Source organism: Palaemon carinicauda, chromosome 27 (assembly GCF_036898095.1).
Source record: "Palaemon carinicauda isolate YSFRI2023 chromosome 27, ASM3689809v2, whole genome shotgun sequence".
In the NCBI taxonomy this organism is placed as follows: Eukaryota; Metazoa; Arthropoda; class Malacostraca; order Decapoda; family Palaemonidae; genus Palaemon; species Palaemon carinicauda.
The window spans coordinates 8,878,942-8,902,202 of record NC_090751.1 but is presented as its reverse complement, the minus strand read 5'-3'; the positions used below and the strand labels follow the sequence as shown (position 1 = coordinate 8,902,202).

General features: G+C 49.2%; 1 protein-coding gene across 1 annotated transcript in view; it reads left to right on the top strand.

Annotated features, from left to right (window-relative positions):
- The first annotated feature begins 2,660 nt into the window (after window positions 1–2,660).
- The window catches only part of LOC137620522 (protein JTB-like), an 85,707-nt gene continuing 65,106 nt past the window's right edge, over window positions 2,661–23,261 (top strand). The window contains exon 1 of the mRNA XM_068350713.1: window positions 2,661–2,920. Within this exon, the coding sequence (XP_068206814.1) occupies window positions 2,865–2,920 (56 nt within the window). The 5' untranslated portion in view covers window positions 2,661–2,864. The remainder of the gene's footprint in view (window positions 2,921–23,261) is intronic.

Here is a 23,261-nt window from a genome sequence, read left to right as displayed (position 1 = left end):
AGGTCAATTATTTAAGAACAAATTTTAAGTTATATTTTTTCTACAAACTGACATATCCATCCATCCATCTATCTATCTATAAGGAAAAGTTTCAAATCGCCCACTTTTTCATCTTTGATATATAGATCCAATACTTTGTGACTCAAATCTTTTTCTTTTTTTCTTTTATATAAGCTTCCTTGTTGGCTACATCATAAATCCTTCGATGTTTTTACCTAAGAGCGTGTGTATCCAAACGCAATTTCGTGGTTTGATAGCAGTGATTTTGCTTTGAGCTGACAATATTACATTTTATAATTTGTTACAATTAAAGTAGAATTGTTACACAAAGCTGATTGCGGATTTGGGAAAAATTGTATGTCACTGATGTCCTTATTTCTGTGGACTATTGGAGGTCAATATTGCATGTCCATTAGGTTGCTACCTTCATCTTGTAGATTGCAGTATACTGTGGCCGAACATCGATTGAGTCAGTTATTTATTTAATATATAGCTCCAGACTTTCACATATGATTTTTTTTTCTTCAATTGTTTTCTCTATCTTTTCCACAATTCTTTCCTTATTTTTTCAGGGTCCTTTTCTCCCAATGCAACATATTGTAAAACTGTTCTTTCAAATTAATGCCCCGACTTCCACCAGCTCTATGCTAGAATTTTGCAACCACATCTACCGACATCTTTCCTAATTTTGGCATGAAAATAAATGTTTTGTATCATCATCTTACCACCGGTCACAAATGTCATCTACGTATCCCCTCTGTTATTTTAAGCATGTTTAACCCTACTTTCATTGTAAGGATTACCTTATCCATTTCTCTAACATATGACTGTGAAAATTATTCGCTTCTATGAGTCTCATGTCCATTATATCGAATTTCATCATCATCATCTCCTCCTCCCACGCCCATTGACATAAAGGGCATCGGTTGGATTTTGCCAGTCGTCTCTTTCTTGAACTTTTAAATCAACAATTCTTCATTCATCATTTCCTACTTCATAATCCTCAGCCAACAATTCTAGTGCCTTGTGGATCCTAGTTGAAAGTTTGGTGAATTAATCTTTTCTTGGGGAGAGCGAAGAGCATGCCCAAAACATCTCCAACTACCCCTCATCACGATCTCATCCACCTATGGCCCTTGAGTAACCTCTTTTATAGTTTCATTTCTAATCCTGTCCTGGCATTTAACTCCCAATATTCTTCTGAGAGTTTTTTTCCCAAATTTACAAAATCTATTCGATGTTGTTTCATTGTCATACCACGATTCATGTCCATAAAGTAACACCGATCTCACTAAACTGATACATAGTCTGATTTTTATATGTACTTTTAGGGGTTTATTTTTCGCCCTCCATCAGACACTAAGAGTCTGTTCAGGCGGGCCTTGGTGTGTGAAAATAATTTCTTTCCAGTTAATATTTTGCTCTGTATCTTTTCAGGTATTCGCTAGCATTTGTATTCAGGCTTAATAGTGTTCAGATCACTATCATAACACTTTCCAAAGAGATAAGTCTTCAGGTTTTTTTTTAAAGCTGCCACATTTTTACTATTCTTGACATCAAGGCGATTCAATTTCCAAATTTTACTTAACCTACCCATTGTCTGATTTGCCTTTTTCAGTATTTCATTAAACTCCAATTCTGAAGACCCTGTATTAGAGACCATAGTTCCTAAATATTTAAATGATTCCACCTCATTAATCCTTCTCCTTCCAATGATATTTCATCTTCTATTGCATATTCCATTCTCATCATCTTCTATTTATCTTGAGCCCAACCTCATGTGACATTTCATGCATTCTGGTTAGCAAGCTTCACAAGTCCTGTGGAGTTTTGATAATGAGAACAGCGTCATCAGCATACTCTAGGTCCGCTAATTTCCTGTTGCCAATCCAGTCCAACCCTTCTTTGCCATCCCCAACTGTTCTATGCATTACAAAATCCATGAGGAGGATAAACAACATAGGTGACAACACACTCCTTTGGAGTACTCCACTGTGCAGTGGAAATTCATTTGATAGGACTCTATTAACATTAACTTTGCGCTCGATATGCTCATGAACAGACTTGATCAAATTTGTATATTTAAGAGGAACTCCATAATAACGCAAACTATCAAAGTCTTTTTCATAGTCCACAAATACCATCGAATTTACCGTTAAGTAATAATAATAATAATAATAATAATAATAATAATAATAATAATAATAATAATAATAATAATAATAATAATAATTGATATGATAAAGAAGATTGAAGTATTATTTCAAGAATTTTGCCAACGTAATATCATCAGTTATAATAATAATAATAATAATAATAATAATAATAATAATAATAATAATAATGATAATAATAATATTATTATTATTATTATTATTATTATTATTAATAATTGATATGATAAAGAAAGATTGAAGTATTATTTCAAGAATTTTGCCAACGCAATGCCATTAGTTAAATCTTGAAACAATATAATCGGATATTTTTATTGAGAAATTATTTTCATTATATGTCAGTGTTTTCATGTATTTTTGGAAATTATACATTTTGATTAATTTATTGTAGGTCTATTGTATATATTTCAATAAAACTTTTGGCAATACCCCAAAATTAACAAAGAATATATAACTTTCTCCAAAACTTGACCTGTATTTAATTTTCACAAATGTTTACGTTAACGAGAGAAAGGGTCATACTGGAGTGTGGTTCGGCCAGCCTGTCAAAATGACAATACGTCTCGCGACATAATATTACTGCAATGGTGAAGATATAATGCAGGAAAGCTGAACTGTAAAGGTCTTGATATCACTTTATTTGACTAAAGAGAATACTATTCAAGATATTGTTATTCTTCAAAACTGAATATGATCGAATCGTGTTCCAGGAAGCGAATGGTGATAGCCATAGCATTTCTCATTGGGTAAGAATCTGAATTTTATTTTTCTCATACATTATCTAATGTTTAGACAGCTGTGAGAATCTGCATAGCCTGGTGTAAGGGGTAATTTCACCAAGAAATCTTTCTGGAAGAATGAGCTGTGATTTGGAGCGTGGCTTAGTCGCCGCAGGTCACACAGTCTACCGTTGAGGAATGGGAGCCTTTGTATATCAGCGGGCAGCTCCTCCCACGTGGATTAAAAATGGACATCTGCTAACCCTAAACTTTCCCCCCCCCCAACCTAACCTACAAGCCGTGTCCTTACCTACTTATTTAACGGGGTGACTGACTCCCCCCTGCGACCCCCCTTACACTGCCGTTTTCTAAGTTAGCCATAATCATACATACACCCCGAGGAATGGTCTCCCCGAAAAAAAGAATATAGCTTAGTGACGATTAAGAAGATAAAGTGTGGTTGCATGGATTTTGCCCGCGATCACGGAAAAGCAAGAGCTGTTGTCATAGTTGTGCTTGGTCGCATGAGATTTATCCAGATTGTACTTGGTGAAATGACCACTTTATATTAATTCTGGTTCGTGTTTCTCCTAATACCTTAAGAAACCTAGATGTTTAACGAGTAGGAACATATGAGGTCTGTTTCTTCTTCAATTGTACAAAAAATTGGCATATTGAGAAAGTCTGGATTTTTGGAGATCAATCTATTATGAAGAAATATTTTGGTTCTTATATTTCTACCCTGATTTATTATTATTGTTCTACTGTTTGGTCTTCAGCTGCATACTCTTTATAATTTGTTAGACTAAAGCTTGCCATCTATTAAATTACTTATTCCTGATATTGATGTTAAGCTCTTGCACCATCATTAAGTTATTTCTTTGGGGTTGTTGCATAAGGGTTTTCATAATTCTGATCATCCTTTAAAGTCGGATCTTCCGAGACTTACAATCCTATATGTAGTACTAGGTGTGCTTTAAATTCTGTGTTGACTTAGCCATAATGAATTTGTTAGGTTTTGTCTCACCAACCATTTTTTCATGAAACATGTTTTCCCTCTGTTTATAATGTGATTCAACCAACTGTGACCTTGAATTCCATGGGAAATAACTTTTCTGCAATACTTTCCCTACCACCACCACAATGATCTCGGGTGACTGGTGGAGAATAGGTTTTTTAGAGAGGGGGGGAAACTGAAAATGGATTAAATTCCAATTTATCATAACCTAACCTAACCTGTAGTTGTTCCATCTCTAAACATAAACCTGTAGCTATTTATAGAGGATATTACTTGTCGCAAAGGGGAAAGATGAGCCATGATATTTTAGCGAGGGTAACCACCCCAATCGCTAGTTAGTGGGAGGGTGGGGGTAGGTAGCCGGCTACCTGCTCACTCACACACCTGGGCTGAGTACCCACTTTGCTTTCTGGTTCGGTAGAGGATGGACATTGCCATTCTCTCCTGCTGTTAGACTTGCCATTTGAATGTTTTACAATTATTTCTCTTTTGCTTATTCTTAAACTTACTTGTTCCGTAACTGAAATACAAACCACGCTATTTAATATGGGTAATTACTTTCGGCGTAGCTGAAATGGCGAGCCATTAGATTTTTAACGAGGGTTTACTTCTCCACCGCTAGTTAGCGGGGAGTAGGTAGGGGTAGCTTGCTCCCCCCCTCACACACACCTGTGATTTAGCTCACTTTGCTATCGGCTTGGGTGACGGTCGGACGTGTCCGCTTTCACCCTCGCTTTTGTTGATCAGCCATTATTAATCTTTCTTTGTGAAGTTGGCCTCTGCCATCATGCGTAAGTGTCCTGGTTTACCTGACCGCCCTTGTGGCACATTTATGTCGGCGGTCGACACGAATCCCCACACCTTGTGTCCTCATTGTAGGGGCCAATGGTGTGATAGTGTTAACGTATGTGGTGAGTGTAGGGAGTGGTCTATCTCCCAGTGGGAGAGGTTTTCTCGGCGCCGGAAGAAGAAGTCCAAACGGGATATTTCTCCTTCAAAGGTTTCTTTGAGAAAATCCCAAGGACTCTTCCTCCGTTGCCCAAACCTCCTCCGAAGCTCCCACTCGATCGGTTTCTCCCGAGAAGCCGTCGAGTGGTAGCGTAGACAGTAGTTCTGTTGACCGATCCCGGGGTGTGGGAGAGGGAGTTGCCTGCCATAGCGAGGCAGCTCCTCCTCCTCCCCCGGAGGAGGATATTTCTTTGTCTGTTAATAATAATGATTTATTACAGCTTTGGGCTTCCTTGGGGCTACAGGGTTCGCCCTCCAAGGAAGCTCTGTTTGACATGATCAAGTTGGGAGCAGCTGTCAAACAGTCGCCGACGGTAGCAGAGATCGATCATCTGTCTATTGTCGACGTTGTTGTGACAGAGGCTTCTGATGTGTTATCTCAAACCTCTGCTCCTGATGTTGCTGTGGTAGCTGAAGGCTTCGTCTCCCCTGAAGAGGAAGAGAGGAGTTCCTTCCGTGGTAACTTTTCCAAGGGCGAAACTGTCTCCGCGGAAGTCCTTGAGGAAGGCTCCCTCTCCCCCCCAGACTTTCTCTCCTTCCCCTGCGGACGAGGATTTCCCGTCCTCTGGGGATTCAGGTGAGGCGGGTCATTCCCCCATCGCACCAATGGGGGAAACCCCACCTCTCCCCGAGAAGTCTTCTCAGGGAGGGGTTGAGAAGAGCCTTCCACCATCACTGCTGGAGTCCAGTATCCCTCCCAGGAGGGAGCCGAAGGACTCGAAGACTTTGCCTAAGTCATCGTCAAGGATTAGACAGGAGCCAGCCAAACCCTTGGAGAACGTCCGCGAGTCCCCCCAGGAAGAGCCTCTGGGGACGGGAGACTTTGCTGCCAGCCCTTCAGGAGGAGAGCTACAGGAGTCAGAACATGCGTTCTGTCAAGTTCTGACCCTTATGAGGAGTCTCAATGGGTTTTCGGATCCAGAGATTCCTCCTCGTGAGGGCAAGGACACGGTCTTGGACCGAGTCTATGGTACTCAGAGACCCTCGAGGGCCAGTGCGGCTTTGCCCTGGTCACAGGGGGTTAAGAGTACCAGAGACAAGGTCGAAGGCCAACTCTCTGAGCTAGCTTCCTCCAGCCGATCCAGCACTGGTAACAAGCTCCTCACGTCCATCAGAGGAGGTACTTTGAGATCTTGGAGGAGACTTGCTTAGCGCTTCCTTCTCTGAAAGAGCTTACCGGGGGAGTCCCTCTAGAGAGACTCTCTAACCGGCAGGTCTCGTATTCGGCAACGGAGATCCTGAGCCAGGAGAAGGTAGCGAAGTGTGCCATGCAGGCTACTTTGTGGCTGGACATCTGGCTAGGGTCTCTGGGCATCCTGGCGCAGTCTGAGGGCCTGTCCAAGGAAAGCACCAGGAAGGCCTTGGAGACCTTTTTGCTCTCAGGCACGCGTACCATCGAGTTTATAGCCCACCAAGTCTCGAGCTTGTGGGCTAACACTATCTTAAAACGACGGGGTGCAGTGGCTGAGAGATTCCATCAAAAGGTCCCCAGTACTGACGTTTGCAGGCTCAGACATTCTTCCGTCCTTGGTAAGAATTTGTTTGAGCCTAAGGACGTGGAGCAGGCTGCTGAGACATCTCTACCTCCCCTAACAGCGGATCCAGTGTCGCTGAGCACCCTTGCCATGGGATCGGCAAGGGGGCAAGCCCCTCGGGCAGAAGTCGAGACCATGTTGAAGAAGGACGCTCTTCAAGAGGTTGTTAACGGGTCCCCAGGCTTCTTCAGTCGACTCTTTCTTGTAAAGAAGGCGTCTGGAGGCTGGAGACCAGTCATCGACCTCTCAGCCCTGAACAGGTTTGTCAAGCAAACCCCATTCAGCATGGAGACGGCAGACACGGTCAGACTTGCAGTGAGACCGCAAGACTTTATGTGCACATTGCACCTGAAGGACGCGTACTTCCAGATCCCAATCCATCCGTCTTCAAGGAAGTACTTAAGATTTTGCCTAGACAACAAGATCTACCAGTTCAAGGTGCTGTGTTTCGGTCTCTCCACAGCACCTCAGGTGTTCACCAGAGTGTTCACCCTAATATCTTCATGGGCTCACAGGATCGGTATCCGTCTCCTCCGTTACCTGGACGACTGGCTGATCCTAGCAGACTTGGAGGCAGCCCTTCTTCGTCACCGAGACAAACTTCTGGGACTTTGCCAAGATCTAGGGATCATGGTAAATCTCGAGGAGTCCTCTCTGCTGCCCACTCAGAAACTGGTATACCTAGGCATGATTATAGACACCAATCTCCACAAAGCCTTCCCATCAGATGACAGGATAGCAAGGCTGAGGAAGGTCGCGAGACCTTTCCTTAGACGAGAAGAACTTCCAGCCCAATCATGGTTATGTCTCCTCGGTCACCTCTCATCCCTGGCCCGTCTAGTTCCCAATGGTCGCCTCAGAACGAGATCTTTCCAGTGGCGACTCAAGTCCCGGTGGAATCAAGGTCACGATTCCCCGGACACTATGATCCCCATGGGTTCTGCGGAACAGACGGACCTTCAGTGGTGGGTGGCAGACGAGAACCTACGAAAGGGAGTGGATCTTCTCGTCCTCCCCCCGGATTTGATGTTTTTATCGGACGCCTCTAAGAAAGGGTGGGGGGCTCACGTTCTGAACCACAGGACCTCAGGCCTGTGGTCAGAATCAGAAAAGTACCTCCACATAAACCTGCTAGAGATGAAGGCCGTATTCCTGGCTCTTCAACAGTTCCAACAATACCTGGCGGGCCACTCTGTGGGGGTGATGAGCGACAACACCACAGTAGTGGCTTATATCACCAAGCAGGGAGGTACCTTTTCAGAACAGCTATCCCATCTCGCTGTAGAGATACTGAGATGGACCGAAGTCCACTCGATCGAACTTTCGGCTCGCTTCATTCCAGGCAAAAGGAATGTGCTTGCCGACAGTCTGAGCAGAGCGACGCAGATAGTGAGTACCGAGTGGTCTTTGGATCGTCAAGTAGCCAACAAAGTCCTGACTTCGTGGGGTTCCCCGACTGTGGATCTGTTCGCTACTGCGCTGAACTTCAAACTTCCGCTGTACTGCTTCCCAGTCCCGGATCCCAAGGCTCTCTGGCAAGATGCCTTCCAAAATCGGTTGGACAACATCGATGTTTACGCCTTTCCCCCGTTCTGTCTGATGAGGAGGGTGCTCAACAAGACCAGAATATCGGTCAATCTCTCGATGACCCTAATAGCTCCGCTATGGCATCACGCAAATGGTTTCCGGACCTTCTGCAACTCCTAACGGAGCTCCCGAGGGAACTCCCTCCACGACACGAGCTACTCAAACAACCACACGCCAACATCTTTCACAAAGCCGTAGCTTTGCTTCGACTTCGCCTGGAGACTATCCAGCATCTCCTCATTGAAAGAGGATTTTCGCAGCAAGTTGCGAACAGGATGTCTGGACACCTGCATAGGTCATCCGCAGGGGTCTACCAGGCGAAGTGGCGAGTCTTCTGTGGTTGGTGTCGTGGAACGGGTATCTCTCCACTCGATGCCACTATTCCAGCAATAGCGGAGTTCTTCGTGTATTTGCGGGAGAAAATGCGCCTTTCAGTCTCTGCAGTGAAAGGCTATCGCTCAGCCTTAAGTCTAGCCTTCAGGCTCAAAGGAGTGGACATTTCTTCCTCGCTGGAACCTTCCCTACTCATACGGAGTTATGAACTTACCTGCGCTTGGAAGACGGTGTTTCTGCTAGCTTTGGCCTCGGCCAAGCAAGTCAGCGAACTTCATGGTCTCTCATACGACGTCGCCCATTCAAGTGGATGGGGGGAGGTAACGTTCAGGTTCGTCCCTGAGTTTGTTGCCAAGACTCAGAATCCAGGAGTGCCGGACCCTCGGTTCGACTTTCCAGGTTTCAAGTCTTCGTTCTGTAACAGATGACCCAGACCATCTCCTACTGTGCCCAGTAAGGAGTCTGAGGCTTTATCTTAAGAGAACGCTGCAGTTCGTCCCCACGTGCAAGCTTTGTTTGTGAGCATGGGGAAGACGAAGAGAAGGGTCACCAAGAATACCATCTCGACCTGGATTTGCAAGGTAATACACCTATCCTTGAATCCTGACCCTCCTCCGTCACATCGCCCTAGAGCACATGATGTCAGGGGTGTAGCTACGTCCCTGGCCTTCAAGAAGAACTTTTCAGTCACGCAGGTCCTGCAAGCTGGGGTGTGGAAGCATCAGACGACCTTCACGGCCCACTACCTGCAAGATGTGACACACAGGAGACTCTATACTTTCTCTATCGGCCCTGTGGTGGCTGCACAACAGCTGGTCTAAACCTCAGGCTCCTTAATGGACAAGTAGCAGAAGGTTGAGGGCATTGTTACCCGGTCTGCATGAATGAAAAGGTTTGTCTGGCCCTTATTCTTTTTTTCATCCTCCCCTCTCTTGGAGAAAGCAGCATCCTGGGTTCTCTGCATAGCTGACCTCAAACCATAGCAGGTAAACCATGTTTCCTTGTGTTCCTAGTATTAAGTTAATACTGTCAAGTCCCCATACCCTGACGTCCCCATACCCTGACGAGGTGGTATTGGGAGAGTCCTAGCCTTGAGTTCCATATAAAGAACTCCAGGTCAACTTCCTAGGACGTGTCACACTGCATACCTTCACACAGCTTATGTAGGCCGCAGCACTTGCACAACAAGATGCTAGCGAGGTGCAGGGACTCCTTATTACTGAGTACTGACACACTCAAATATTGAGTCCCCGGGCAAAAGACAAAGCCAGTACTGGCCGGGACTTACCAACCTTCATAAGGGGTGAGTCACCCATATTAAATAGCGAGGTTTGTATTTCAGTTACGGAACAAATGACAAATTCGTAGATAATTTGTACTTTTCCTAACTATACAAACTTTAGCTATTTAATCAAACTTGCCAGCCAGCCCTATCCTCCGTGAAAGTCCTACCTCTAAGCAAAGTGAGCTAAATCACAGGTGTGTGTGAGGGGGGGATAGCAAGCTACCCCTCGCTAACTAGCGGTGTGGTAGTAAACCCTCGTTAAAAATCTAATGGCTCGTCATTTCAGCTACGCCGAAAGTAATTACCCATATTAAATAGCTAAGGTTTGTATAGTTAGGAAAAATACAAATTATCTACGAATTTGTCATGTTTGTTCCGTAACTGGAATACAACCACGCTATTTGATAGGGGTATTACTTTCGGCGTAGCTGAAATGACGAGCCATTAATTTTCAATGAGGGTTTACTACCCCCACTGCTAGTTAGCTGGGGTAGGGGAGCGTAGCTTCCTACCCCCCCCCCTCACACACCTGTGCTTGAGCTCACTTTGCTCTCGGCTCGGATGGGGGTCGGATGTGTCTGCTCTCATCCTCGCCGTCATGTTGGCAGCTAAGGGGGAAACTATGTCCATCGTCAGTCTCTCCTGTAAGTGTTTCTTTCCCTCGGTGGAGTTCACTTACAGAGACTCCTCTTCGAAGGACTGCTGAAGGTCAGCTTGCTGATCCAACGGCCCCCAGAGGGTGCATCCGTCGGAAGGCTCGCCTTACTCTTCGCCATAGAGGCCTTCCTTCACCTGCGGTGAGGAGGCGCCTCTTTGGTTCAATGTTTTCTATACAGTCCCATGCAGAGGAGCCTCTAGACCGATCATCCATCACTGCACCTGCATTGGTCCTGGACCTCTCTGCAGATTGTTCGCGATCTCCTTCGGTGGAAGGTCGTCCTTTTAAAGGACACGCCGACCTTCCACCCGACAGACCTGCCGACCTGCTGTCGCCGTTCCTGCATGAGCCTAACAAGGCTCCACCTGAACGTACTATTGCGCGTCAACAGTCTACGCGCCAACGAAACCTGACAAGCGCTCATCAGTAGCTCGTCAGGCCCCATCACTACAGCTCGCTGATCATCCTTCTCACCCTAACACAGGGCATCATCAAGTGCATACGCGACAACATAAGCATACGCGCCAACAAGAGCACAGCTCCACCATGCACCCTCATGTGCACATGCGCCAACGATCTCCTGCGCGCCAAGGCTCGCCTGCGCACACTGTGCCCACGCGCCCTGCGCTTACGCGCCAACGATCTCCTACGCGCCAAGCGCCCACCTGCGCACCAACACTCACCTGCGCGCCAACGTTCTCCTGCGCGCCATTGTTCTCCTGTGCAATAGCACTCTCCTGCGTGCCAGCGCTCTCCCGCGCGCCAACATTCTCCTGCACGTGCGCATACATCATACTCTCCTGCGCACCATCCTATGTGCCAGGTAAAACCTGCGCAGCAATTTTCTCCTGATAGCAGGCCTACAGATGAGTCAGCCATGCGGCCTTCACCCGTGTGCCATCCCTTACCAATGCGTCAGCACTCACCTGCGCGCCAGCCTTCTCCTGCGCGCATCCACAAGGATATACGCGCGCACGCTCGCCAAACCAGGGCTGGGGAGTCGGGACTCTGAACATCCGACTCCGACTCCTATAATTTTTTAGAACCGACTCAGACTCCAATTTAAAAAAATAAGAATTAATTAAATATTTTTATATAATTTTCTTATTTTATGTTGCCTATTAGTCAAAATAGCATTTCATCATTACTAGCCTACTAGCCTAGTAAGTAATTGTTTTATTGAAAACATTTCACGTAATTTCTTGGATTCAGCTTTTCCTAGGTTACACGAAACTGTAATCAAAACACCCGTCATTTCGAGATGTTTACATATAAATAATGACTTAATTCTAAGATTATTCATATACGTGCTGCATAAAACTGTGAATCAGTAACAACTCCTATCTTTTAAATGGCTAATGGTGATTAAATGAAGAGTTAATCATGAAATAAACTTTAATGTCCAGAGACTCGTGCGAGGAGAGAACAGCTGATTGCATGTATAATATTATTGTTTTGGTTTTGCTTATGGATGAGGGATGGCAGGAGCTATATGTGTTTCCCAATGACTGCCTTTATTCGAGAGGGTGTTAAAGAAAACTGCGGGTAATATGAAACTTTTTTGAGCGACTTTGAAAAAATGTGACTTAGGATACCAAAAGAGAATATTTCTCCAGCGCAAAAATTTCATTTTTGAGGAGTCGGAGTCGGTGGAATTTTACCGATTCCGACTCCCCAGCCCTGCGCCAAACCTCTCCTTGGGATGCGCGCCAACATTCTCCCACACGCCCAGCATAAATCTACTGCACGCCCACATGCTAAGGGACATTCTCCTGCGCGCGCCCCTCAAGCCGTTAGCAGATGCACACGAACACACTCCCGGGCACATCGTAATTCTCTTACGCGCATGCGAATATTCTCCCTCGCGCGAGCCCCATTATTCTCCTTTGCGCGAGCGCCATTATTCTCCCTCGCGCGAGCGCCATTATTCTCCCTCGCGCGAGCGCCATTATTCTCCCTCGCGCGAGCGCCATTATTCTCCCGCGCACGAGCCTACGCATCACAAGGAACGATGTCCGGCAAGGTCGCCATTGCCTCTTTCCCTCCCCGCAAGCGCATATCACCGCGCATTGTGGGAGAAGGGAAACTTCCAGAGGGGTTCAGGATCCCAAAGCTACCACAGGCGAACCCACCTAATCCAGTGACTCCTCCCAGGGATCCCTCAGTCCCTTCCCCTTCAAGGGGTATGTCTGACAGCGCATCTGTCAGCCAACGGCCCTGGTTCGGTGCCCTGATCAGAGCCATAACTCAGGCTTTCAAGCCTGTCCTCTCGGAATTGGGACACAGAACCATGGCTGCCTCTACCCCATTGAAGAGGAAAAGAGGAGTTCTAGACGCGGTCACTTCCCCAAGGACGAAGCTGACTCCACGCAGACCTTGGAGGCAAATTCCTTCTATTGCCTCTCCTTCCATTTCAGGTGAAGATTTCCCGTCTATGAGGGAATCACGCGAAGAGAGACTTTCCCCATCGCACCAATGGAGGAAACCTCTCTTCGCGCCGAGAGTTCCACACAGTCAGGGATTGGAAGGAACATGCCACCCTCTTCAATGTTGGAGTCATACATCCTTCCTAGGAAGGAATCCAAAGACTCCAAAATATTGCCTAAGTCCTCCACTAGGGCTAGGATGGAGCCAGCTAGCCACTCAGGAAATGTCCGCGCTTCTCCCCAAGAAGAGCCTTCGGGGGTAGAAAGAGACTTTGCTGCAAGTCCTACAACAGGAGGAGACCAGCAAGAGTCAGAGCATGCGTTTTGGCAAGTTCTGACTCATTATAATGAGGGCTCTCAACGGGTTTTCCGACCCAGAGATACCTCCTCGAGAGGGCAAAGACACGGTCTTAGACCGCATCTTTGGTACTCAAAAGCCCTCTAAGACCAGTGCAGCCTTGCCCTGGTCTCAAGGGGTAAAGAGTACCAAGGACAAGATTTCCCAGCAGCTCTCTGAGATGTCCTCTTCCAACTGTTCCAGTACCACCAACAAGCTCCTCCCATCTTCTCGCATACAACAGAGGAGGTACTTCGAGATCCTAGAGGAGCCTTGTCTAGCTCTTCCACTTCACCACTCGCTGGAAGAGCTAACCAAGGGAGTCCCTCTTGAGAGACCCTCCAACCGGCAGGTCTTTTTCTCGGCAGCCGAGATCCTCAATCAGAAGGTCGTGAAATGTGCTATGCAAGCTACTTCGTGGCTCAATATCTGGTTGGGGACCTTAGGTATCCTGATACGTTCTAAAGATTTCTCCAAGCAACGTACCAGGAAAGCTATGGAAATCTTCCTTCTCTCAGGTACTCGCACGATCGAGTTTCTGGCCCATCATGTCTCGAACTTGTGGGCAAATACCATCCTGAAATGTCGGGATACAGTAGCTGAGAGATTCCATCAGAAGATCCCTAGCGCCGAGATCAATAGGCTCAGACATTCCTCCATGGAGGGGTCTGTTCTTTTCGAGCCTAAGGATGTGGAACATGCCGCTGAGAGGTGGAGGAAGTCTCATCAAGACTCCCTCCTTCATAGGGCTTTAACACCCAAGCCCTATAAGCCTCCAGCACCGCAGCAGTCCCGTCCAGCCAAGACCACTATGACAACAACAGCAGCGAAAACGATGGTGTCCAAGCCCTTTCCTGTCAAAGAAAGGAAAGGCAAAAATTCCTTCAGGGGAGGCAAAAATCCTAGAGGGAGCAGCCGAGGCCGCAAACGCTAGGATAGGCAGTCCCCCTGCATTTCCACCAGTGGGGGAATGCTTACAAAGTTGCTCAAACAGGTGAAAGCAACTCGGGGCTGATTCCTGGACAATCTCCGTGATCAGTCTAGGATATCGCATCCCGTTCATAACATCTCTACCTCCCCTGACAACGAATCCAGTGTCATTGAACTCCCTTGCCACGGGATCGGTAAGGAGGCAAACCCTTTGGGCAGAAGTCCAGACCCTGTTGACGAAGGGCACTCTCCATGAGGTCCTCGACGGATCCCCAGGCTTCTTCAGTCGACTCTTTTGTGTAAGGAAGGCGTCTGGATGCTGGAGACCAGTCATCAACCTCTCAGCACTGAACAAGTTTGTCAAGCAAACTCCGTTCCGCATGGAGACGGCAGACACGGTCAGACTAGCAGTAAGACCGCAAAACTTCATGTCCATACTGGACCTAAAGGATGCGTACTTCCAGATCCCAGTCCATCCATTTTCAAGGAAGTACTTAAGATTCAGCCTGGACAACAGAAAATACCAGTTCAAGGTGCTGTGCTTCGGTCTTTCCACAACACAAGTCTTCACCAGTGTGTTCACCCTAGTATCATCTTGGGCACACAGGATTGGCATCCGTCTCCTCCGTTATCTGGACGACTGGTTAATCCTAGCAGACTCGGTGTCAACCCTTCTTCAACACCGAGACAAACTTCTGAGACTTTGCCAAGATCTGGGGATCATGGTAAATCTCGAGAAGTCTTCCCTGCTTCCCACTTAACGACTGGTATAGTTAGGCATGATTATAGACACCACTCTCCACAAAGCCTTCCCATCAGACGACAGGATGGCTAGGCTGAGGAAGGTCGCAAGACCTTTTCTCAGATGAGAAGAACTTCCAGCCCAATCGGGGTTACGTCTCCTCAGTCACCTTTCATCGCTGGCCCATCTAGTTCCCAATGGTCGCCTCAGGATGAGATCCCTCCCGTGGCGACTCAAGTCCTGGTGGAATCAAGCTTACGACTCCCAGGACATCCAGTTCCCCATGGGACCTGCAGAACTGACGGACTTCCAGTGGTGGGTGAAAGACGAGAACCTATAAAAGGGAGTGGATCTTCTCGTCCTCCCCCGGATTTGATGCTCTTTTCAGATGCTTCAAAAAAAGGGTGGGGGCCCCACGTGCTGCACCTCACGACCTCAGGCCTCTGGTCAGAGTCAGAAACGTACTTCCACATAAATCTCCTAGAGATGAAGGCCGTCTTTCTAGCCCTTCAACAGTTCCAACAGTACCTGGCAAGTCACTCTGTGGTGGTGATGAGCGACAACACCACAGTAGTGGCCTACATCAACAAACAAGGAGGTACTTTTTCGCAGCAACTATCCCATCTAGCAGTAAAGATACTGAGATGGGTTGAAATCCACTCGATACCACTATCAGCACGTTTCATTCCGGGCAAGAGGAATGTGCTCGCCGACAACCTGAGCAGAGGATCTCAGATAGTGAGTACCGAGTGGTCTTTGGATCATCTAGTAGCCAACAAAGTCCTGACTTTGTGGGGTTCTCCGACTGTGGACCTCTTCGCAACAGCCCTGAACTTCAGGCTCTCGCTGTAGTGTTTCCCAGACCCCAAGACTCTCTGGCAAGATGCTTTCCAACAACGGTGGGACAACATCGACGTTTACGCCTTTCCCTCGTTCTGTCTGATGAGGAGGGTACTCAACAAGACCAGAACATCGGTCAATCTTTCAATGACCCTCATAGCTCCGCTATGGCATCACGCAGAAGGGTTCCCGGACCTTCTGCAACTCCTAACAAAGCCGGCAAGAGAATTCCCTCCACGACACAATCTACTCAAACAACCACACGCCAACATCTTCCACAAAACCGTAGCTTCACTACGACTTCACGCCTGGAGACCATCCAGCATCTCCTCTCTGAGAGAGGATTTTTGCAACAAGTTGCGATCAGGATGTCTGGACACCTGCGAAAGTCATCAGCAGCAGTCTACCAGGCAAAGTGGAAAGTCTTCTGTGGTTGGTGTTGTGGAACGGGTATATCTCCACTCGATGCCACTATTCCAGCAATAGCGGAGTTCCTCGTATATTTGCGTGAAGAAATGCGCCTATCAGTCTCTACAGTGGAAGGCTATCGCTCAGCCTTAAGCCTCGCCTTCAGGCTGAAAGGAATAGACATTTCTTCATCGCTAGAACTTTCTCTACTCATACGGAGTTATGAACTTAGCTGTCCTCAGTTGGAAGTGAGACCTCCCCCATGGAACGTGGTTTGAGATCTCTGGTCTCTTAAGAGACCTCCCTATGAACCATTATGCCAGGCATCAGATCGCCACCTAACTTGGAAGACGGTGTTCCTGCTAGCTTTGGCTTCGGCCAAGCGAGTCGGCGAACTTCATGATCTCTCGTATGATATTGCCCATTCAAGTGGATGGGGGAAGGTAACGTTTAGCTTCGTCCTTGAGTTTATTGCTAAGACTCAGAACCCGGGAGTAGCGGATCATCGATTCGACTCCTTCAGGATTTCTAGTCTCCGTAATGTAACATGACCCAGACCATCTCTTACTATGCCCAGTAAGGAGTTTGAGGCTGTACCTCAAGAGAACAGCCGCAGCCCGTCCTCGTGTGCCAGCACTATTCGTCAGCACAGGAAGGACTAAGAGGAGGGTCACCAAGAACACCATCTCTGCATGGATTTGCAGGGTAATTGACCTGGCACTGAATCCAGACCCTCCTCCGTCACGTTGCCCCAGAGCACATGATGTCAGGAGCATAGCTACGTCCCTGGCCTTCAAAAGTAAATTTTCAGTGACGCAGGCTCTTCAAGCTGGGGTGTGGAAACGGCAGACCACGTTCATATCCTACTACCTGTAAGACGTGACCCACAGGAGACTCGATATGTTCTCTATCGGTCCTATGGTGGCTGCACAACAGCTGGTTTAAAACCTCGAGCTCCTTATTGGACAAGTAGCAGAAGGTTGAGGGCATTGTTACCCGGTTTTAGTCTGCATGAATGAAAAGGTTTGACTGGCCCTCATACTTTTCTTCATCATCCCCTCCCTTAGGGAAAGCAGCATCCTGGGTTCTCTGCATAGCTGACCTCAAACCACTGCAGGTAAACCATGCACCCTTGTGTTCCTAGTATTAATATTAATACTGTTACGTCTCCATACCCTGACGAGGTGGTATTGGGAAAGTCCTAGTCTACAAGTTTCCATCTAAAGAACTTCAGAACAACTTTCTAGAACGAGTCACACTTCTTCATACCTTCACACACAGCTTGCGTAGGCCGCGGACCTTGCGTAGCAAGGTTTTAGCGAGGTGCAGGGGCTCCTTATTTCTTGAGTGCTAACACACTCAGATAAGGAGCCCCCTGGCAAAGCCAAAAGCCAGACTGGCGGGGATGTCCACCCTTCCTAATGGGTGAGTCACCCCTATTAAATGGCGTGGTTTGTATTCCAGTTACGGAACAAATGACAAATTCTTAGATAATTTGTATTTTTATTGCAGTGTCTTACCAAACAATTATACAGCTGTAGGTTCCCTACAAATGGCAGACTATAGATTCAAAACTACCTCGGTGGCGCCGCCATCGCTGATGTAGGTGATGTCATGTCCCTCCACTCGAGGGAGCTATAGGTACAACTGTCCAGGTAACATCAATTCGTTCTCTTCCGGCTTCTGGTGAACATCGGTGGTCGGTGCAGACTTTTTTCTTCATTTGTTGGGAAGTATTCTCTCTCCAGTATCAGTGAAGTATTCAACTCCGTGTTTGTAGGATTGAAGCTGAATTTCTTTTCTTCAATTTTGTGGTCTTACCATCATGTCGGACTCTAGTCCTTCAGTACTGTAGTTAGGTTTTGCGCCGGTACAGAGTTGCCAGATTTTCTAAATGAGGAAAGGCCAACTTCTAATCAACAGAAGCTTTAAAAGGCCAACCCATTAGTAGTAAAAGGCCAAATATACAGTTTGTTCCAACACTGAGTACTTACCTCGAACTACTTTCTTAGGAGTATCTGGGATCTCCTCCCATCCGACCAGAATTTTGTGTAGTTTACCCTACTGCCGTTTTCTATGTGGGGTAATCTCTGGCGGAGTGATACGCGCTCAGAGACGACCCGGGGTCAGAGAGCATGCTTGCTCAGGTCTCGATCTCCAGTACAGTAAGTTTTTGGTCGCGTCTGTGTTAACATCCTGACGCTCTCTCTTAACCCAGTGCGACACTTTGTGTCTCACGCGGTCCCTTTGTGTGCTTCCCTATCCTTTCCCTCTGTGTTCCTGTGTCTGACGGTGTCTTACTAGTGCGTTATGGAGCATCCCCGTCGTTGCCCTGGGCCTGTGGTCGGCAAATCGTGTGGCGCTTTCCTCTCTGAGCCCGAAGTTGACCCGCACTCCTTGTGTTCTTCGTGTAGGGGCAGTGTGTGTTCCCCTACAGCCACGTGTCCGGAGTGCGAGTCCTGGAATGAAGTGCAGTGGGTGCGATACGGCACTAAGAAGAAGGCCTCTCGACGTTCTCCTAGGAAGCCCCACATCTCTTCGCCTCTCGCTTCGCCCGGCGTCCCGTCGGACAAAGTCTCTCTGCTACCTTCCCCTACCCAGTGTAGGGGTCGAGGTAAGTCTGTTGCGGGGAAGCGGCCTGTGGTCCTTCCCCAGGAGTCTGATTTACCTGACAGTGGGATTGTGTCATCGGTCCAGGCAAGTGGGGGGGCCTGAGGGAGGGGCGGGTGTGTATTTGGGGGACGGAGCCCTGGTGAAAGCAGGTCCCGTCTTGTCGGACGATCCGATGTGGGGTAAAACTACTGCAGTCTCTTCTCCCGCCTCTTGGGCAGGTTTTTCAGGTGCGTCAGCAGCCGAGGGTGCTGCCGAGGAGGAGGACTTGCCGCCGTCAGACACCCTCGTGTGGGCGCCTCCGAAGACGCCCCTCAGATCTCCCCTGAGGATGGAAGTGGAGTTTGAGACCTGGTTTCCCAGCGAGGAGCTCCCCCTCTCCCCTCCAACGCCTTCAGCTACGTTCCTGGCCGACTTCATGGAGCCTTTTTTGCCAACCGAACACCATGGAGAACCACCAGCAACGCGGCATGATTCAGGCCCTTCAGCGAGGTCCTACAGGTCTTCGGGCTCCTCGGTCGAGGCCTACTCTTTCTCATCAGAAGACGGAGCCCCGAGGGACCATAGAAGACGGCGAGATAGGTCCCGCAGGAGGCGATCTCGCTCGCGTTCCGATTCAAGATCCCGCTATGTGATTAAGCGTTCTAGATCCCCCAGGAGAAAGTTCAGGAGAAGCGTTTTGCCGGAGGAAGAATGGGTGCGAGTGTCCGTCCCCCGTAGCCAACTCCTGGGGGCTACAGCAGTCCCGGGCACCTCGGGATGGTGCCTTAGGTCCCGCTCACCGGTAGGTTTTGTCTCCAGCAGTAAGTATGACCGACGGAGGGACTTGTCTCATCAGGCACCAAGGGACAGGCATAAGTCCGTGAAGGTTCCGACTCCATCCACCCAGCGGAGAGAGTCGCCCCTTCGGTCTGGCAGCCGCGTCCCGCTTAAGATCTACGATGCATCTTCCGGAGCGAGAGAAACTCCTTTCCTCGACGTTCAAGCCTGCAGACCCCTGGTCCGCCGGAAGAAGGGATAAATCCAGGACGGAGGCCTCTGTTCCAGCGGCGATGCCCGTCCTACTGCCTGAAGCGAGGAGACTGGACCACTCCAGGAAGATGCATCCTCCACGTACGACTCCCCCCGTCGGAGGTCCTCCTTCACGAGAACTGGGACGCCCAACGGAGAATGTAGAGGACAGGGAAGAAGGTTCGCCAGCGGAGGTTTCAGCATACAGGAGGGTGATAGGCCTCATCAGGCGACACCATAGGCTGGACGAACCAGAGCCCTCTACTGACGAAGTCAGGCTCTCAAGCCTCAGCAGGCTGGTGGATGCGCCTGTACAACAGAGGCCCTTGCTAGCCCTCCCTTTGGCTAAAGATGTGAAGCTGGGCTTAGCGCACGTTAACAAGATCGTGGCCAACCATGCGGAAGCTCCCAAGAGCCAGAGCGGCTCTAGACTTCTCCAGGGCCTGAAGACACAGTCCCGGTTCTACCTCCCGGAAGGACACCGCGCGGGGCCCTGTGCGGTGGAGCCAGCAGTCGTCATCTTGGGACAGGGTGCAGCAGAGGAGAGGGCTACCACTGCCCCGGTTTGTTTCTCCCCGGCGGAGACTTCCATGATGGAGGAGCTTTTCAGGGACTTAGTTCACGTGTCATCGTGGCTGGATTGGTGGGCCTCCACGCTGGTAGGGTTCCAGTCCTCGCACGACCTCTCAATCCCGGAGAATCAGGCCTTGCTGAAGGAGCTGATTAGCTCAGGAGGTAAGGCCCTGAAGTTCCTTTCTTATCAATCCATAGCACAATCCACCAACTGGATACTAAGGAAAAGGGACACTGTGCTCAGCAGAGTAGTAAGGCGGCTCCCTAACAGAGAAGCAAGGTCCCTGAGGAGCCTTCCACTGTGGGACAACTCAGTCTTCCCCCTCAAGGAGGTGGAAGAGACGGTGGAGAGGGTGAGGAAACTAAAGGATGCGGGAGAACCCAGGCCCCCTCCAGCAAGAAGACCCACCCATAGAAGGACACCCTCAGACGTCCCTCTCCCCTCTCGCGCCTCACCTAACTAGCCCAGGAGAGACGCCCCGACTACATCCTGGCAGCAACCTTCGCAGTCCTCCTGTAGGGGAACGTTGGCTGCACAGTCAGCTTTCAGGCCCTCCTATTCAGCCACCAGAAGAGGTCGATCGGGCCGCGCCTCTCGAAGGAGATAGGGAGAGAGGCCCCGTACTCCTGCCGAAGCCTCAGGTGGGGGTATGCCTCAAACATTCTTGGCAAGCATGGCGGGACCACGGATCGGACCCGTTGACTGTAACAGTCCTGAAAGAAGGGTACAGGTTCCCCTTTCTGGTGGACCCCCCACCTCTGATACCAGATCTACAGGCGGAATGGTTGGCACCGAAGGACCCCTTGAGAAGGACGGCCCTACAAGAAGAGGTCTCTGCTATGTTGGCGAAAGGGGCAATGGAGCCAGTCAAGAACCCAGGTCCAGGGCTCTACAGCAGACTCTTCCTGGTGGAGAAAGCCACAGGGGCTGGAGACCGGTCATAGACCTCTCAGCCCTCAACAGGTTCGTGTGCAAGACCTACTTTAAGATGGACACTCCGAAGTCGGTCCTAGCGGCCTTGAGGGAAGGAGACTTCATGATGTCCATAGACCTCAAGGACGCATACTTCCAGATCCCTGTCCACCCCTCCAGCAGGAAGTACCTAAGGGTAAAATGGGGTACCCAAACAATACAGTTCAAGACCCTCTGCTTCGGTCCGTCCACAGCCCCTCAGGTCTTCACGAGGATCTTCGCGACAGTCTCAGCCTGGGCACACGAACAGGGCATCCGCCTGATTCGGTACCTGGACGACTGGTTGTTGCTTTCAGCCTCAAGGGAAGTACTGAGGGAGCAAGGCGCAAAGCTCCTGCAGTTCTGCAATGTCCTGGGTATCGCCATCAACCTGGAGAAGTCCCAACTGATACCCTCCACCAGGATGACCTACCTTGGGATTGTCCTGGACTCCCGGTTGGCGAGAGCATTCTCTTCCGCGGAGAGACTGGACAACTTGAGCCAGATCCTACGGCCCTTCCTGTCGGGTCAGCCTAGGAGAGCCAGGGACTGGCAGAGGCTGATAGGCCACCTCGTGTCATTGGAGAAGCTATTCCCACAGGGGAGACTCAAATTCAGGGAAGTACAATGGAACCTGAAGGAAGCCTGGAACCAGAGAGACTTCCCGCACAAGGTGGTTCCGATGTCCCCGGAGACGAAGGAGGTTCTCGAGTGGTGGCACGACAGATCGAACACCCTCAAGGGGATGCCCTTCGCAGCCAACCCTCCGGAGATGCTCCTGTTCACGGACGCATCCAAGGAGGGTTGGGGTAGCCGAAGAGAAGAACCTGCACATCAACGTACTGGAAATGATGGCAGTGCAAAGGGCGTGCCTAGAGTTCGTTCAGAGGCTCCGGGGAAACACCGTGGCACTGATGTGCGACAAGGCCACGGTGGTGGCCTACATAAAGAAGCAAGGAGGGCTAAAATCGAAGGAGTTGTGCAGCCTCACGTTGGAGTTCCTGGAATGGGCCGAAATGGAGCAGATCAAGATCTCGGCCAGATTCATTCCAGGGAAGAGAAACATCCTGGCTGACGGCCTCAGCAGAATGGGTCAAGTGGTGGGGTCCGAGTGGTCCTTGCACCCAGAAGTGGCCAAGACTGATTCAGAAGTGGGGCTTGCCAGTAATAGACCTCTTCGCCACGAGGCTGAATGCACAGCTCCCTGTGTTTTGTTCTCCTGTGCCAGATCCGGGGGTGGCGTTCGAGGATGCCTTCCAGCATCCTTGGGACAACCTCGACATTTACGCCTTCCTTCCCTTCAGAATGCTCAGACAAGTCCTCAACAGGGTGAGGAGAGCGGACAACCTGTGGATGATTTAGGTAGCGCCCTGGTGGCCGGAGAGAGAGAGTGGTTCGCGGATCTAAAGGAACTGGCACGCCTTCCACCTTGGCCCCCTCCGGACAGATCAGACCTTCTCCGGCAGCCACACTTTCAAAGGTTCCACGAAAACCCTCGGTCCCTCCGCCTTCACGTGTGGAGGTTATCGAGCGTCTCCTGAGGAAGGAAGGGTATTCGGCGAAGACCGCAACAAGGATGTCAGGTTACCTGAGACGGTCGTCAGCCGCTGTGTACCAGGCTAAATGAGCTACCTTCAGGAAGTGGTGCGTCGCGAAGAACATCAAGCCGTTGAAAGCCTCCATCCCGGAGATAGCTGACTTCCTAGTCTATCTCAGGGACGAGGTAAATATGTCCATCCCAGCCATTAAAGGAGTCCGAGCCGCCCTAGGACAAGTCTTCCTCCTGAAGGGCATCGACCTGGATTCCTCCAGACACAATCGTGCCCCCCTTCAGCAGTTAGGGTGCCCCAGTGGGACGTGGCTAGAGTCCTGAAGATCCTGTCAGAACCTCCCTTCGAACCCCTAAAGGACATCTTGGACAAGGAGCTCACCCTCAAGATAGTTTTTCTGTTAGCGCTGGCATCAGCAAAACAGGTAGGGGAGCTTCATGGACTTTCATACGAGGTGTCACACTCGAAGGGCTGGCGTGAAGCTACCTTAAGGTTCGTACCATCCTTTGTGGCCAAGATCCAGAACCCGGAAGTACTTGGAGAGGACAGCCAGACTTAGACCCGA